This window comes from Antechinus flavipes, chromosome 2 (assembly GCF_016432865.1).
Source record: "Antechinus flavipes isolate AdamAnt ecotype Samford, QLD, Australia chromosome 2, AdamAnt_v2, whole genome shotgun sequence".
Taxonomy (NCBI): Eukaryota; Metazoa; Chordata; class Mammalia; order Dasyuromorphia; family Dasyuridae; genus Antechinus; species Antechinus flavipes.
Genome location: NC_067399.1, coordinates 441,259,243 through 441,278,405, shown reverse-complemented (window position 1 = coordinate 441,278,405; position 19,163 = coordinate 441,259,243). Strand labels below are relative to the sequence as shown.

At 36.9% G+C, this 19,163-nt stretch overlaps 1 protein-coding gene across 4 annotated transcripts in view; it reads left to right on the top strand.

Moving 5' to 3' along the window:
- The window catches only part of NDRG3 (NDRG family member 3), a 75,750-nt gene that overhangs the window by 23,006 nt on the left and 33,581 nt on the right, over positions 1–19,163 (top strand). For 3 of the 4 annotated variants that reach the window (XM_051979256.1, XM_051979253.1, XM_051979254.1), the window contains exons 2-3: positions 2,532–2,630; positions 17,108–17,143. In XM_051979256.1, the coding sequence (XP_051835216.1) occupies positions 2,574–2,630; positions 17,108–17,143 (93 nt within the window). In that variant the 5' untranslated portion in view covers positions 2,532–2,573. Of the gene's footprint in view, positions 1–2,531; positions 2,631–15,302; positions 15,357–17,107; positions 17,144–19,163 lie in introns of those variants that run through there. The other variant, XM_051979257.1, reaches the window with a different exon arrangement.

Genomic DNA, 19,163 nt, shown 5'->3' with positions numbered 1-19,163 from the left:
AATGACAGCCCCTGCCCTCAAGAAGCCTACTATCTAATAGGGCAAACAACATTCAAACAAATATATACAACTTAAATGGGAAGTAATTACAAGAAGGAAAGCACTGAAATTAAGGAGGTTTGAAGCAGGCTTCCTGTTGGAGGTAGATTTTAGCCAGGAAGCTCAGAGCACAGGAGGCATGGGGGACAAGTAGAGAAAATACCTGGAACAAAGAAACGGAGTATCTTGTTTGTAGAACACTCATGAAGGCAACTTCATTGGATTGAAGAATCCATATTGGGAGTAAGGTGAAATGCAAATAGGGAGTAAAGGTAAGTAGATTAGAATAAGTACCACATCTATGAATGTTATGGAGTATTATTGTTCTGTAAGAAATGACCAGCAGGATGATTTCAGAGAGGACTGGTGAGACTTACATGAACTGATGCTAAGTGAAATGAGCAGAACCAGGAGTTCATTATATACTTCAACAACGATACTGTATGAGGATGTATTCTAATGGAAGTAGATTTCTTTGATAAAGAGAGCTAATTCAGTTTCAATTGATCAAGGATGGACAGAAGCAGCTACACCCAAAGAAAGAACACTGGGAAGTGAATGTAAACTGCTTGCATTTTTGTTTTTCTTCTTGGGTTATTTATACCTTCTGAATTCAATTCTCCCTGTGCAGCAAGAGAACTGTTCAGTTCTGCAAACATATTTTGCATCTAGGATATACTGTAACCTATTTAACACGTAAAGGACTGCCATCTGGGGGAAGGGGTGGAGGGAGGGAGGGGAAAAATCGGAACAGAAGTGAGTGCAAGGGATAATGCTGTAAAAAATTACCCTGGCATGGATTCTGTCAATACAAAGTTATTATTAAATAAAAAAAAAAAGAAAGAAAAGAAAAAAAAAAAAAAGAGATAGTGTTGTAAAAAATTACCCTGGCATGGCTTCTGTCAATAAAAAGTTATTTTAAAAAAATACCACAAAGTCAGATTTTTAAGATGTCAACTCAATGAAATCTTTACTTCATTAATTCAACAAATATTTATTAGATGCCTATTTTGTATAAAGCGCTAAGTTAAACACTAAGGAAGAGAAAACAAAGAAATAAAATAGTACCTGCCCCAAAGAGTTAAGTCTGATAATGAAGGAAGGAAGCATATGTGAACTATAGACGTTGCCTGGGCTTCCAGTTGGGTCCCTATACCAGTAGATGTAAATGAGTTGTGAGGGTAATTGGAAAGTATTGTTTGAAATTTTTTAAGTAACTGGATTTTAGCGCCTGAGCAACTGTGACCAATTACACACTTTGCACCTAGCTAATAAAGTACCTGGAAGCTCCCAGGGCAATAACTCATATATGAGTGAATATCAATTGTCTGTTTCCATCAGATCTTCTTTGGGTATATGTGCTGATAGTTGCAAAATTTTGTGGAGGGGTCTCTAGCTGTGAACATCATCTTCCTTCAGCAGTGACTCACAGCTAAGAACAGGATGAATTAATTTGGGCTGTTGGTCAGTAACAGCTCAGAAGAGCCTCGTTACTTTGCATATTAAGATTGACTTGCTAGCTCTCCTATCTGTCACCTCACTTTTGTTTGGAATTCATCTGGTCAAAAATGGTAAGACTCTTAAAGCTAATATAGAAACCTTAAAGAAAATGTTGTCCATCTCTCTTATCATGAAGAAACAGGTCCAGATTGGGGAAGATTATTTATCCAAGAACATACAGTTTGTAGCAGGTCTGGTATTAAAAACCAGGCCTCCTTGCAAACACTACTTTTTTAGTACTTATGAGACTGGTTCCTCTTTCATAGTAGGGGTAACTTCTGGCTTTAGGAGATCATGGGTCTAAAAGTAGAAAATTGGAAAGTGAATTTTTTTTTTGACAGATTAATACAATTTAGAACTATGGGCTCTCTATTTTAGTCTTTAAGTTATGTATCTTCAAAGACAGCCATTGCTTGACTTCAGGAGGGGTTACTTATCCCTAAATAAAATTCTTCTGATTCTCTTTGGGTTTTTTATTTGCATGGCCTTATTTTCATTGACACTGATATTTTCTTCTGCTCTTCTCCCTTCCTGTCCCTGGAGAGGGATATTAAAAAAAAACCCAAAGGAAAAATGACAGAGGTACCAATTACATTAATATTGAATATTATCATTCTAAATCCTCAGATTTAAAATATTTGAAACTGCACTGAAAGCTCCATTTGTAACTTTTCTGTCTCATATGTAAATTCACCAAATAAATGTTACATTTCAAATGAATAAGTAAAAACCAGGCATTCTGGTTCTTAAACATATGGTCTTTCATTGGAGATGTGATAGGCTGATTTAGGAAGCTGATGGTGGCTGTGCATATTTGAATGTTCTTCCTTCCATCCTCAGCTCTTTGGGTCAGCTTTCTGATCTAACGGTTCCAGCATTAGGGGGGCTGAAGTCAGTGAAGATGCTGGCCTGCCGCTGGTGGGGTTTTTCTGAGCTCTCCTTTCCCTCTCAGTCACTTATGTTACCTCTGCTCCCCTTGTTGTCTATTTCAGTGTTACCGGTTCCCCAGGGCCTCCGTGCTGCGTGCTGCCCTCATGGACGAACTGCAAGACGTGCAGCTCACCGAGATCAAACCGCTCCTGAACGACAAGGTAAAGGCCCGTTGTCTGCACTAGTGGTTGAGCCCAGCCCTCACTTTCCGGAATGCTTGTAATGCTTAATAGTGACGAGCTGAAAAGCTGTCTGGCTTCATTTCCAGGGATCAGTGAGACGGGCAGCACATGCCCTTCTTTTTGGACCTCCTCTAGTCCCTTGCTTTTTGTGGCCCTTCGTTGGAGGTTTCTTAAGGCTGACCTTAGAAGGCTGAGATGTAGTGGAAGAGGAGCTGGCCCCAGGTTACGGCTCTGCCGGCCTCTGTGACCCAGGCCATTTTTTTTCCTTCTGAAGGTGTCCTAGCCATGCTAGCTTCTGTTAGGAGAAAGACAGCTCCCTACACCAAAGAAATATCAAGTTCAGCCCAAAAACAAGAGCCCAAACCTAAAGCTGGCAGGGATCCCAGAAGCTGTCTTGTCCAGTGCCCTCATTTTATAAGGAAGGAAGCTAAAGTTGAGTGATATTAAGTGCCCACTGCCACACATACAGAAAGGGACAGCAGCAAGATTTGAACCCATTTCATCAAGTTAGCCTTTTCTTCCTCCCTCTCTCTTTTTCTCTCTCCCTCCCTTTCCATCTGTCTCTGTCTCTCTCTGTCTCTATCTCTCTTTCTTTGTCTTTGCTTCTCTGTGTTTCTTTTTCTCTCTTCTCTGTGTGTGTTTCCCTCTCACACACATATACACAGATACACACCATTTTAAAAACAGATGACTCAGCAATAATTTGACAGTTGAGAAAGTAAGGGTACATGAGGTTTAAACCAGAACCCAACTGTTCTGACCCAAGTCCTTGTTCCCCATAGTTTCTGATGTTGTAAACTCTGACATAAGCTCACTATTGCTCACAAGGAGGCAGAAGTTATTAGGTGCTCCTTTGTGAAGAATGAATACTCCAGACGCCTGTACCATGCCATCCTTCACTTAATGTTGGTTTTGGGAGGCCACCAGGGAAACAGGTTATATCTGGCCATCAGAACCATTTCCCCAGAAAACCCTCATGGACTCATTTGATAAAAGCTGATATTTCACATTATGGCTTTCTTCTTTTTGTTTATAGACTTTGTTCTCTGTCAAAATCATAATTCCCTGAGAATAAAAATACATTAGGCTTTCTCAGTTATTTGCTCTGTGGTACAAGTGAATTCCTCAGACTCTTTTCTGAAAACACATTTGGTAGAAAATCTATAGTCTATTCCCTCCCCAGACCAGTACAGAGGGCACAAAGAAGGAGTGGAGGGAAGTGGGTACTAAAAGCCTTCTTAAACAATTTTGGATAAAGATTTCTCTGACAATTATAATCCTTGGTTCCTTAAAGGAAGGGACCGGATGTTGGTCTTAAAACTAGCATCTGTTCTGTGCTCCACCATTTTCCCATTAAGCCTATTCTCCCAAATCTCATCCCTTTAAATCTTATTTCACCTTTGAATCCTTTTTCATTCATCAAATTTCTCTCCCCATAAAAGTCTGTATACTTTTGTACTGCCATTTTTTTCTTTTTGCTGCTTCCTCTCATACCATCCCAAAAAGTTTCTTTAAGGGATATATTTTTGTTGCTGTAAAGTGCTTTCACAAGATGCACCCCACAGTGGGGTGGCGGGAAACATAGCTTGTTAATGTAATCAGCTCTAGCCCTGGAAACGAATAACTAGTCTCATCATTGTTGTCAAGAAAATTCCCATTGGTTTTGTGTTTTTTTCGTACTGATTGATACTTGGCAGAAGACTTTGAGGTCTCTTAAGCTATCAGCAGGCACCCAGGCCAGGTTTGCTGGAGTTGGAAAAAGGACGATTTCTTTCACTTAATAGGTATCCAGGATTCTTCAGGATTGAGGAGTAAGCATTGGAAGGGATTCTTTCTTGACCTTCAAGTTTTAGAGGGCTTCTGAAGAGGAATGATACCAAAACAATAATAGGAATTAGCATTTAGCTGACCTGGGGAGTCAAGATTTGATCAGTTTGTCCACAACCTTTTGTTAAGTGTTTACTTGTGCTAGGGATATAAAGACAGGCAAAAAGCAGACTCACTAAGAGGTCAAGTAGAGATATTTCTATTGTATCATCCTGGTGTTGCAAGGCTCCACCCTGATGGTTTTGCCTGGTCTGATCTGTCATCTCTTCCTTAGAAGGCACCTAACTTACTCCACCCTCTCTCAACAACTTCCCTCTCTGGGCTGCCCCTGCTAGACTCTCCTGATTCAATGTGACTCCGCATAAGTACGTATGGGAAGGCTTTTGGATAGACCAAAATGGTAGCATCTTTAAAGGAAAATGACCCATCACAACGTCTCCAACCACCAGATTCCTTTATTTGTAAACTTGATAGAAAATATCATCTCAGACACTTACCAAGAAACTGAAGGAAGAGTCCTAGATATGAAGGGGAAAGGAAAGAGGTCTCTAGATTTGTATTTGCTTATTGCCATAGGACCTCTTAGTGTTTGAGGATCTCTAAGATTCCTACCCATTTTGAAATTCTGAAAGCTGTTTGCTTCTGAGAGTTATTTGGACAACACTTCTGCTGCTGATGAGTCATCTGTTTGTTGGTAGTTTAATGTTGCAGGTGAAAGAGATTATCATTCCAGCCTATTTTGCTGCCAAATATTCTTCTATTAAATTTGACTTCCTTTTAAGGGCTAATACTTGTATTCCCTTAAGGAAGGATGTGTGGTGTAAATCAGGAAGCTTCCTATCAAAGATACCTCTTACAGCTTTGGAGAAGTTGTCCTGGGATGACTATGAAACTATTCGGAATATAGCCTTTCACAGTCTCATGCTAGTTTTCTTTTGTCCATTTAATTTCAGTAAGCCTATAATATGTCAAATGCTTAAGATTATGGAAAACTGTTATCTTGTTATGGTTGTGTGCCTGTGATGAAAACAAAGCTACAATACTAAAGATGTGTGTTAGTGATGTGAGAGGAGCAACCTAAAGTTATAATAGGACTACCTTAAATTTGTGTAACACTCTACTGCTTTGAGTATGAACACATTTGTTTCAATTCCTAATCCATTATTCTTTCTGCTATGTCCAGTGCCTCATTTAACTGGGAGTCCACAAACAAGAGGCCCCTCTGGGCATATTCTTTTTTTTTTTTTTCTTTTTTTTTTTTAATAGCTTTTTATTTTCAAGATATATGCATGGGTAATTTTCAGCATTGACGATTGCAAAACCTTTTGTTCCAATTTTTCCCCTCCTTTCCCCCACCCTCTTCCCGAGGTGGCAGGTTGACCAATACATGTTAAATATGTTAAAGTATAAGTTAAATACAATATATGTATACATGTTCTGGGCATATTCTCTAGCTGTTCCCATGTCTGGAATGTCCTCCTTCTTCTCTGACTTATCCTTTCTTATTGTCCCAACTAAAATTCTGCTTTCTCCTAAAAGCTTCCCTCAACCCTTCCCTCTGGTAAGTTTTGTCTCCCTCATTAGAGTGAAAGCTCCTTGAGGGCAGGGACTGCCTTTTGCCTCTTCTTTTTGTGTCCCCAGGGCTTAGCACAGGGCCTGGCACCCTAGTAGACACTTAATAAATGAATTTTGATTGATTGACTTCATAGCCCAAAGTCACTGCTACATCAGAATGCCTCACTGAAAGAGCACTTCTGAAACAAAAGCGGTTCATTTATTTGTCTCTTTCTTTCATTTTTACCTTTGTTAAATGTTCTCATAAATGAAAGGGATGGGGAAAATAGAAAAATCAAGAGGTCTGGAATCAGCCTCTGAAAAACTTAGAAAATGATGAGAGAGATTACTTACTAAATGATTGAAACTGGGAAGGAAGGAAATAATGATTCAGCATTACCTTGGTTGAATCACTTTAAAATAGTAAGTGAGCTTTGTTGAAACTTCCCAAAGCCTACAACCAGATAAACTCTTTTTTGTGGGCATTGTAATGGTAAAATGAAAAAACTAATCTAGGCAGAAGGAGAGCTTAGTGATGAGTGTTTGTAGCCCCTCCAGTGCAGAGGGAGGAGAAAGTGAAGGCAGTTGTGTTCAGCCCAAAGATGGAGAGAGTCACTTCCAACCAGATTTGCCATTATCGGACCACTTCCAATAAAAACTGGAGAACTTGTTCTAGGGTTTTCATGACATTTTTATTAAAGCAAATAAAAGACAAAATACACACATGCCCTACATTTTTCTCTTGTGATGTGTCCTAAGAAACTTTTTTATAAAATTCATTATTATATAATCTTACAAGTCATCATTGAAGCTGCAGCTTAGATAATAATTAATATTTAAATAATAATCAGAAAACAGGAATCATTGGAAAAGATATGACAGAAGACAAAAGGAATAGGTGATGGTAGAAGTAGAACTAGAGAGATAGTGTCATGGAAACAATGAATATGAGCTTGGACAGTCTTAAGTGGTAACAGACAAAAGGGACTAGAATGCTGTGGTCCATGTAGTTTGAACAAGAGCAACAAGCTTAATATCATGTCTTATAGGGGAGAGTATGGAATATGTGTCATTTGATTTATTTAATATTGTTTCTCCCAGTTACATTCAAAATAAATATTTCTTTTTAAAATTTTGAGTTCTCTTCCTTATCCCCATCCACAGTTAAGAAGCCACATGCAAATTATGCAAAACATTTCCACAAAAGTCAAGTTATGAAAGAAAACGTAATCTCTCAACCTAATGAAAATAAAAACCTTCAAGAAAAATTAAGTTAAAAAAGAAAAAGAGAATACTTCAATCTGTATTTTGCAAAATCAATTCCTTCTCTGCGTATGGATAAGATTTTTCATCATAAATCCTTCAGAGTAGTTGTGGATGATTGTACTACTGAGAATACCAAATCATTTACAGCTAGTCATCCCAGAACATTGCTATTACTTTGTATGTAGTACATTTCACTTTGCTTGGGTATGAACCATGTATTATTCAATTTTCTAAACCCTTTTAGAACCTTAAACACATAACACATTATCTTCTCCCCAAGTACTTCAGTTGGTGATCTCATCAAAATTCCCACAAATTTAATTATTCTCACTATGCTGATTTCCAAATCTATCTATATTGCTCTAAATTCTCTGCTGATCTGATTTCACATCTCCAGCTGCCTTTCAGATATCTCCAATAGATCCAAAACTGAATTCTTTTCTCCTTAATATTTCTCTTTAAATATTCCCCAGCTTTTCTACCTTCCCTATCATTGTGAAGAAAAACATTCTCCCAGCCCCTCAGGTTCAAAACCTAGGAGTCATTCTGCATTTCTTACCCACTCACCCACCTCATATCTTAATTCCTTGTGTCTTTGTTCTGTTAAGCTATTTATATAGTTTGCTCTGTTCATATTTGTATGTTATTTCCCTCCTTAAGAGCAGGTTCAATTGCCTCTTTTTGTATCCCAGCATTTAGCACAGTGCCAGGCACACTGTAGATACTTAATAAATGTCGATTGATTGAAAGTAGATTATTTGAATTGAAGTCTTTTCAGTGCACTGGCAGTAGGTTTGTATTGCAACCCTTTCATTAAATAATCTGTTGTACAAAGGCTACTTTACTAAAAACTTAAGATTAACATTTTCTGGGAGTAGTAATTTTTTAAATCTCTACATATACACACCTGCATAGACTCATTCTGCATTTTGGTCTCCTTTCATAATCATTGTTAATAGATTTCTATTTAAATATCAAATTTCAAAGTCACAGTATGTGATTATAAATATATCTCTTAGCTTATCTTGCTTCTCCATTTTTTTATTAAAGTTATTGTTTCTTTTTCCATAAGTTCATTCTATATTTTATCCTTTCAAACTTCCTGAAACCTTTAATTTTAGATATTGAGAACTGCCTATCATGACCCTAATTCCCAGCATAATAATGGTACGTTAATGCTAACTCTTTATTCAAGCCAAGTACCTTTTCCTATATCCATCCAAGTATATCCTAAATTAATTTGTTCATGGAACACTTGAAGTGTACTAATGAAATAAAAAAATGATGATTCAGAGAGGAAAGCCTATAGTAATGAGAGATTATGACACTTTGGAAAAAAATACGTTTTCATATCAAATTTTGGCATTTCAATATATACAGTTTCAAATTTGATTTTAAAGGGGGAAAATGTTACTAAAGATCATCATTTTCCCAAACAGTTTGGAAAATATTCCATTATTAGCCCTTGTATTTTCAAGAATACTTACCAGAACCTCTTCCCACTAAAATTACTTTCATAAAATTATTTTTTTTCTCTTTTTTCTTTGTCATTAGATTTATTGTTTATTTGCAGTTTAACTTCATATATATACATCTTTACAGTAGTTTTCTAAAATGGAAGAACCATGTTATATTTCTTTTTACTTAGCAATATCATTCTTTAAAATTTTCAATATTTTAATTTCATTTCTCTGTTTCTTCCTTGGGATACTTATCCTTCATTTACTTGAGTTTACTGTTAAATCATTCATTTGCTTTAACCTATTCTCCAAACCAGTAATTGAAAGAAAATTGTGTATTTATCTTCCTGGATTTTTCTTGAGCCTTTCCCTTTGCCACTTGGCACCCAGTCCTTTCTCTTTGGCTTGCTTTTTCCTTCATTGATGTTTTCAGATATAGCCATCATTGTTAATTTATTTTTCATTCATCCAGTATCTTCTCTTCCTCCACAATTGTTCTTACTTTTTGCCTTTAGTAATTTTGATTTTTCTTCCTAATGTCATGGACAATTTTGTATCTGAAATCAGGACCTCATGATTAATATTTAAATAATAATCAGAAGACAGGAATCATTGGAAAAGATGAGGTTCAGATCCTGTCTCAGATATTAGCCATGTGACATAGTAAGTCAAGTTCTGTCAGCCCCAGTTTCTCCATCTCTAAAATGAGGATAATATTTCATGGTGCCTGCCTTCATAGAGTTGTTTTGAGGATCAAATAAGATTTTGTATATAAAGGATTTCTCAAAGCCCAAAATGTTCTTATAAAATTCAGTTGTTGTCCTACTCTAGCAACAACCTTGTTGATCAACAGAAATGATATATTTTCAGAATGAACAGCAGAAGGATTAAGTTAGGTGTTCATAGCTAAATAGTTTATCATAGATAAACCCTTTTCTCCCACACTCTCAATGAAGTGCTTCCTAGAGGAAGATGTACTTGAAACCCTTGACTGCCGTCTCTAAAAGATCACTTACCAAAAATGGATATGAAACCAATGCTCATAGAAACAAGGACTCCAAGAATTTACCAAATAAGAAATAGTTGCTTTATTTTTAAAGAATCCAGAAAGTAAAGACATACTTTTCCAAATAGTGGGGTGATTAGATTCTCTGACACTAAATTCCATCAAAACTATATGGTAAATTGGACTACTCCTGGAAAGACTATTGGCAAAACACGAACCCATGAAGCTGTAGCACTTCTAAAGAAATGTGTCATTAAAGCTAATACTGGGAGAGCAAGAAGAATCTATTTCTGTTTCTTCCCAGTCTCCCCAGAATTAAAATAGGATCTTCATCCTCTGAATCAGCTGTTACATTTTGGATAGCTTTCCTTTTTGTAACTACTTTTTTAAACCTCTTTTTCCTTACATTTTATTTCTTTTTTTTTTCCCAGTAAAAATTTTTTTACTTTTCTTACCCAACAACTTAAAAGAAAAATAAAACCCTCCTAACAAATGCATAATCAGACAAAGCAGATTCTTTCATTCTTTCATTAGCCATGTCCAAAAAGTTTGTCTTGATTTGCACCCTGCTTTTGCACCACTACCTCTTTCAGAATATGGGTAGTTAGCAAGGTTCACTTGAACCTTTTAAAATGGTGTTTGGTCATGGTCAGAGTTAAGTCTTTCAGATGTGCTGGGTCTGCTCAACTCTCTCTTCATTATTTCACATAAGTCTTTGCAGGGTTTTCAGAAACCATCCCTTTCTTAATTTCTCATGGCACAAATCATATCTAATTACATGCTTATATCACAATATGCAGTCTTTTGCCAATTAATGGGCACTCCCTTTGTTTCCATTTCTTTGTCCTTACAAAAAAAGAACTGCTTTAAATAGTTTGCATATAGGTCCTTTTCTTCTTTCTTCAGTGCTTTGAGGTATAGGCCTAGTGGAGGTATTGTTGAGTCAATGTATACTTTCTTTCTGGGTTTAGTTACTTTTTGAGCATAGTATCCAGTTGCTTTCCAAGATAGCTGAATAAATTCACAGCTTTACTAATAATACTTTTAATGTGCCTCTTTTCCTTTTTGGTCATCTTTGCCATTCTTAGTATATGAGGTGGAACCTTGACTATAATTATTTAAAAAAAATTTTTTTGCATTTTTTTCATTAATTTTTGCATTTATTTGTGATAGCAGAATTTTTTTTTAAATTTGACTATTGATAACCATATATACTTTCCTTTGAGACTTGCTTGTTCATATCCATTGATCTGTTATGAGATAACATTTTTGTAAAAGATGGATCCCTGTTCCCCTCCTTGTTCAGCCAAAGAATTCTTCATGCACTGTGATTTTAAAGAACATTTGTCTATATACTATAGTAAGACTGACAACAAACATCATAGATTTCTAATAGTAATCTGTCACATTCAATTCCTTTTAGGCTTAGTAAAGAGGCGAGCACATTCTTCACAAAAACCTCTGTGACCATGTTGTCAAAAAGAGGGAGAATTCTTATACCTGAAAATAGACTTATAAAACTTATCAGGAGGCCCTCTTCGCTACAGAAAAAATCTTGAGTTCCAGAATAGAGATTGAGTTTAGATAAGAGATTCTTTTTAATCTTTTAAAAGGATTTTTTTTTTAATTCAACATGGACCCCTCAAATTTTTGGGATGCAGGAAACTGGAGTATTTATATGCAAAAACTTAACAAGGATCTGTACTAATTGGGTCTGTTTTCCCAATGTATTGAAAAAACAAACATCCTATCTCAAGACTTAAAATGTTTGAAAACTGAAATCAAGCAGTTTTTTTTTTTTTTTTAAATAACTTTTTATTGATAGAACCATGCCAGGGTAATTTTTTACAGCATTATCCCTTGTATTCACTTCTGTTCCAATTTTCCCCTCCCTTCCTCCACCCCTTCCCCCAGATGGCAAGCAGTCCTTTACATGTTGAATGGGTTACAGTATATCCTAGATACAATATATGTGTGCAGAACTGAACAGTTTTCTTGTTGCACAGGGAGAATTGAATTCAGAAGGTATAAATAATCCGGGAAGAAAAACAAAAATGCAAGCAGTTTATATTCATCTCCCAGTGTTCTTTCTCTGGGTGTAGTTGTTTCTGTCCATCTTTGATCAGTTAAGGCTCTCTTTATCGAAGAGATCCACTTCCATCAGAATACATCCTCATACAATATCGTTGTCGAAGTATATAACGATCTCCTGGTTCTGCTCATTTCACTCAGCATCAGTTCATGTAAGTCTCGCCAGTCCTCTCTGTAATCATCCTGCTGGTCATTCCTTACAGAACAATAATATTCCATAACATTCATATACCACAATTTACTCAACCATTCTCCAATTGATGGACATCCTTTCATTTTCCAGCTTCTAGCCACTACAAACAGGGCTGCCACAAACATTTTGGCACATACAGGTCCCTTTCCTTTCTTTAGTTTCTCTTTGGGGTATAAGCCCAGTAGAAACACTGCTGGATCAAAGGGTATGCACAGTTTGATAAGAAATCAAGCAGTTTTAAAACATCTCTACTATGTTCTAGTACTGGGAATATAAAGACAAAAAATAAAATAGTCCCTTACTCCCAAATATTTTACATTCTCTCATAGGAGATAACATGTAGACATACAAATATTTATAAAAGAAATATATGCAAAATAAACCCAAAATAAGAGAAATGGACACTAGGAAGTTAGGAAAGTCTGCTTGTAGTAGGAGGCACTTGATCAGGCTTTTGAGGGGTTTCTAAGAGGCAGAAATGAGAACAGTACATTCCAGATATGGATGTCACCAGTGCAAAAGAATAAATACAGGAAAGAGATTATACAGAACAAATAAAAAGGCCAGTTTTGTTGGACCACAAAATGTGGGGAGGACTAAGTCCATATCGAGCCTAGACGCAATAAGAAATGGCTTAATAGGGTTATGAGAGACAGTCAGATCTGTGTTTTAGAATTTTGGTAGCTCTGTGGCAAATGGATTGGAGAGTTGAGATTTTAAGATATTTAGTCAGGAGACCAAATAGCTGGATTTTGTGAGTAATATGGATCAGCTTTGGCACCTTAATGAATTTGAAGCAAAGAGAGTTAGGAGTCAAGAATAATGCTAAGTTCTGAACCAGTTGCCTGGAAGGATAATACATTGTTCTTATCAATATAGGGAAGTTGGGAAGAAGGCTTCCCTGGGAGAAGGGCTGTTAATGGGGAGCTGGAAACATTACCAAATAGGATATGGTGACAACTCAGACAAGGAGCTGGAGGAGGAACAAACTGTCTGGCAGGAAGAAAACCAGAGAGAGTAGTGTCATGAAACCCATGAGAAGAGAGGCTACACAATAGTATTAAACATTGAAGAGAGAGCAGTCTTTTAATAAACATGTATCAAATACCCACTATGTGCCAGGCTGTGGACACAGATAGAAAAAGGGAAAGGTAATATGAAAGAGCTGAAAAGCTGGGAGGTGGGTAGTATGGGGAAGGTGACAAGGCACATGGTGGAGAACTCAAAGGAGTCCAAATGGATTGCAACTGGGTGGGAAATGAGATTATGTCTGTCCAAGACCCCTTCTTAAGTGGAAACCCCCCTTTACTGGGAAAAGTTAGATCATAGGAGCTCAAGTTGAAGAATTGGAAAGTTAGGGTTTTTGAGGAAACCCCCTTTAGAGGTTGTATTCCCACTCTTCAATTCGGGGAGCAAAAGGCACTGAGGGGGGAAGTGTGAGTCCCAAGGCTGATTGAGTTAGCAGGATGATGAGGTTTCCCAACTGATGAGACTCCTGGTGACAGGGTAGAAAAATCCAAAAGGAGTGCAGCCCAGTGGGACATGGGAAGCCCTTCCCTAAATGAAAGTTTTGAAGTTCATGGCTCTGCCCTCCAAATTGAGAGGCAGAGGGCAACGTTGAAGTATAAATACCAAGGTTAATTGGACCAACCCTTGGACAAGAAGGATGAGAATTGAGAAGTACCCATTAGGATACATTAGATTTTTCAGCTAAGAGATTGTTAGTAACTTTTGGAGAAAGTCTTTTCAGTTGATATGGTCAGTAATCAGATTGTAAAGAGAATTGAGAAGAGAGGAGTTATAAACAGCAAGTTAGTTTATTTTTTCTTGATTTTTTGCTGTGAAAGGGAGGCAGCTGTAGGATAATATCTTGAGAGGATGGCTCTTGAGAGCCATCTTTTTGGCTGGCTGGTACAGATCTAGTAAGGAATATTTTAGGATCAGGGAGACTTGAACATGTTTGGGCAGCATGAGAGGAACCAGTAGATAGAAGGTGATGCAAAATTAAATCTCAGGACATAATTATGAAGACAATCTATAAAAGACTAGAGGAGATAATAAGATTAATAGACATAGAGAGTTGATTGTATCAAAAGCTAGAGTAAAAAGAGCAGGAGTGGATAAAGATGATAGGGGAATTAAAGATGTAGAGAAAGGGAAATTCAGGAGCTCTGGGCAGGGGAACTATTTTCCCTTAAAGTATGAGGTGTGGTGTTCAGCTGACTGAATGGAGAGAGTATGTGATGTGGGATGATGAAAAAAAAAAGTTGATCTTTCTGGGCAAAAAGATAGAGAATCAATTAGGGAAGAATGAAAAGATTTCCTTGTTTTGGTTAGAACTCGTAGATATTCAATTACATAAAATTTTAGTGGACCTAGGCAATTTGAATATGTGAATTCTTCCAATTCATTTTAGCTGAAGCTGAAGGAGGAGTAAGGGGACGTCAAGATTGAGAAATACAGAAGGTGGAGGGATCAGAGGCCACATGTGTGGGTTAAGGCAGGATTTGGAAGCTAGAAATAAAAGATTTTGGCTGGATAAAGAGTTATTTGGGGTTTTTTTTTGGTTATGGAACACTTGTGAGAAATGGTATTTGTGGCCATTCCTATGTGTGAAATGGACTTGAAGAGTTAGATCATAGGAGCTGAAGTTGAAGAATTGGAAAGTTAGGGTTTTTGAGGAAACATCAGCATGTACATGGAAATCCCCTAATATAAAGGCAGGAGTTAGTACTAACTGAACTTGAGAATGGAGGGAGGATTAAGAACCAGTAAATCAAGGTAATTCTTGAATTGAGTCCACAATGGAACTGAAATGATGGCAATGAAAATGAAAAGTGATGGCAGCAAAGGGAAAGCCCAGAAACTGAGAATTTGAATCATTCTTAGTGTTTATGGACTGACTCTAGATGGTTCAAGTGATTGTTTTCTGTTCTTTCTAAACAATTTATAGAATCTCTGAAAACCCTCATCAGATCTGTTTTGATCTGTTTCGTAAAGCTTTTCTTTAAAAAATTGAAAGGTTTTAAAATACCATATAGTAGTATTAAATACTTGCTTTATCCCTGCTCTGTATTGACCAGCTTCACCTCTTGAAAAAAACCAGATAGTTTCATCTTAATGCTAAAATACATGAAGCCCTTAAAAAAAGTATTCTCATCAATTAAAATTACTTAGTTTTTAAAATTAGCTTGCTTCATTTTTTTATTGGATAATCTTTTAAATAAATTCCAATACCATCCATTCTTGTACAGGTGAAGGTGCATCCTTCTGCTTAAGATCCAAAATGTTACTGACAGTCACACACAGTAAGTTCTTTCCTCATGTTTGTTCTCCTGTTCCTTCTAAGATGAATGAATGACTGGCACGAAAAGCTTACTCTCTTTTTCCTTTTCTGGTATCCTTCTGGTAGTGTGCTATGAAATGATGGCTGTGAGATATCCCCTAAGTTTTCCTTCCATGCCTTTTATGGTGTCAGCAATTGTGTAGATTAGGTCTTATACCAAGGGATTATACCTCAGAATTGGCAGTACTTTATTCCCTGGTAGACAGTCCCTGTGAAGTCTCCCCATTACTGAGGATCTAATATAATTTTATCACCTTTGGAAAAATTAGGATTGCTTAGTCATAACTACTTTTCCAAAAACATGAAATCATTCTACCATTCTGAAAAAGAATAAATTGCTTCTCTTTATGATTTTACAAGGGTAACCTTTGCCTTGTGTTCTTGCTAACTATCACCTGGCCAGTAGTAAAAGTAACTAAAGGGGAAGAAAATTGTTTTGGAGAAGACTTTCCTGTGTCTATCTGAAAATGGTTGTGTCCTTTTGGCCAGATTTCTAAATCTAACAGAAAAGCTTCTTGGAGCTCAATTATTCCATACCTTCTTCAGGCAAATGGGGAAGCCTCCTCTAACTGACAGAGTGTGGTTACCCCACTAAAGAAAACTCAGGTTTACAGATAGATTATAAAGTGTTTTCCAGTCTTATTGATTCACAATGAAGCATTGTAGCAGTGGATAGAGATCTGGCCGTGGAATCAGGAAGAACTGGGTTTAAGATCTGCCCCGTGGCACTTAGCTATCAGACCTAGGGCACTGAGGGCAAACAACCTGACAACAGCCAAATAATTAGTATCTTCTATATGCCACGGGGCAGATCTTACAGGTGAGTAGCATTTTTGCATGGACTGACATCCCACCCTCCCCTACCCCACACTGTCCTAAGACAAAAAGAACTCAAAATCAAGTCAACTTACTCTTCCTAAGTATTTCTTCAAAAATGTCATCATTTTTCTTACTACACTCTTATTATATTATTATACTCTTGCTTACCAAACAAAACTCCCAGGAGTTTTATTATTGACATTTCTGCAACTTTGCTGTCTTGTGGCTCGCCCTTTAAACAATTCATGAATCTATCACTTTTTTCCTCTTGCCACTTGTGGAGAATCAATAGATTCTATGCCAATAGCTGAAACTTTATTTTATCCTTCTCTTTTCTCCTCCTATAATTTTATTCTTTCTCAAAAAGGAATCCACTCACTTGTAGTCCACACATATCTTCTTTCCTTCCTCAGCTCCCTTTCCATGTCACATCTGTAACTGGTATTCACCAGACTTTGGACATCTGTTCTTTCTCTTCACCCTTTCTTGTGTAGTTCTTTTTTCCTCAGGACAGGTCTCCATCCAGTCTCTGCTGTTGCCTGTCCCTGTTGCAGATATACTGTACTTTAGTACAGGTGGCAGCTATTTTGCCCTCATTTCACAAACTTTTAAAGCCTATATTCTAGGCAATTGGCAAGTTTACCTTGCTGGGAAAAACTAGGTTCTTTTACTAGTTATTCTGGTTATGAAGTCCTTAAGATGGGTCTTGCCTCCCAGATCCAGTTCTTTGTACCCTTGACTAACCCATGTATCTCAAGCCTTTTGCTGAGAATTGTGGGACTTGTGGCAATCGAGGGGCTATACTTGCTGTGCTTTCAATGTGAAACTGATTTTGTTGCACATTTGGGGAAGCCTCTGGGGAAACTGACTGTGTTTTCTGCCTTCTGTTGACAGAATGGTACACGAAACTTCCAGGACTTTGACTGTCAGGTAAGGACTGTACAAGCACCAAGAGGGCTGTGTACAGGATCTTTGCAGAACATCACCTTTTATGGTGGTGTCCAATATAAGGGAATTTTTTGCATAGCTACTCTTGGCTCTAACTTTCCTTTTTCAATAAATCAAGATTTATTTAATTGACTGTCTTATAAAAGAATTTGCCTGTCAGGTATTCTCTCTATGTTTTAGATGCCTGTGTTGATTTCTTTGTCTTTGATTGACATCTCCTTTCCTGAAATGATAATACTATGTATTACCTGAGTCACTTATAATCAGACAGTTCTCAAATATAAAGTTTTCCTTCATTGCATGGAAACAGGAGGGGGGGAGGTGTTACTTCTTGATAACAAAATCCTTTTAGCAAAAATTCAAAATGTTAAATGCATTAAATGTTAAATGCAAATACTTTCCTTGCTTGTTATTTAGACATTGGAAGTATATCCCTTACTCCCCCCCCCTTTTTTTTCCTATACAGTGTTGTCTGCTTTTTGTATATGACCATTACCAGCTTAAAATTTATTTTAGGTATCAATTAATTAATTAAGTTATCAATTAATCAATTAGGTATCAATCAAACCCTAAAATTTGTTGTAATATTTGTAAAGCACTTAGGACAATGCCTGGCACATAGGAGATTCATGAATGTTTGTTCTACTTCCTACTCTATGGGTATTCTCATCCCTATGGAAGAACAAGGAAAGAAATAATAGGTAGTATATCCATTATGGGACCACTTGGTGGGATGTCCTGACAGCAGCTTTTGAAAGCAGGCCATATGGAAAGCATGAGTAGCAAGCAGGAACCTATTAGCCATTTCTGAGTCTTCGTGGTTACAGAGCGTTCTGAGAAACCCACTCCCCTGCTGCCAGCCCTCAGCACAAGTAGTTATTTTCAAGACTGCTTTTTTTAGTATTGAATATAGTCAGATCTGTTTATCATTCTAATATTAGGAGAAAGAACTAATCCCATTGGCAAAGCATGCTTTGCCACATTTTGGTCCACATTCTATCCAGATTCATACTGGTATATATAATGCTATGCTCTCTCACATCATAATAGAATGGTGAAGAGGACAGATGATCCATAAAGGTGTGCTCTTGTATTATTCTTGCATTGGATTGCTGAATCCCAAGACCAATTCAGTAGGTCAAGGAATGGGAAACTGTTCACTTCTGCTTTAAAATTCACCTGTGGCCCACAGGGTCTCCAGCTCTGTGATGTGGGCAGAACATTTCCTGTAGATGAAGTTTTGCTGACCCAGATACAGGAAATTGAATAATTAGTTATTTGGGTAAAGGTATTATTCAGATTTAGTTGTTGGTAGTGGTTTTAGACACTGGAATGAACTTATAGAAATGGGTTTGTTGATTTGCTAAGTTGAGATATCATTTCCTGGGAAAAGGATCACATTAAACTTCATAATGATGAGCCTTATGAAAGCAGAAAAATATCTAGAAAAATTTTCTCCAAAAACATTTGTTCTGCATAGAATGTGAATAATATATTGGGAAACATGAATGATTGTATAATGTTGAATTTTAGAAATAAAAGCATGCAACAATTGTTTAAGTTGAATTGCAGGAAAAATGTTTGTGAAAATATCTTAATATTCTTTGATAATAGTATGTTCTAAATATCACTGACCATAGGTTCTTGGTCCAGTTTTGATGCAGTAAAAATTAAAGAGTTGACATGCACATTTGTCCCTGGCTATATAGAATTAACATGCAATTTTTGTGATTGTATTTTTTAAAGCCATGACCATGGTGCTCTCTTTAAAGGGTCTTTATTTTTATACCCAGTATTCATCAAGCCTTTATGCTTATCATTTATGAAAAGTTTTTTCTCTTTTGATATTCCACTAGAGTCCATATGTGATTCTTAGTTGAAAACTTTGGGAGATGTCTTAAGGAAACCTAGAATGGGGTTATCAGTGAATGATCAGCTTCAACTTTTCTGAAGAAGACCTCTAAAATTTAACTGAAGGATATTTTTTCTACTTCTTTGATAT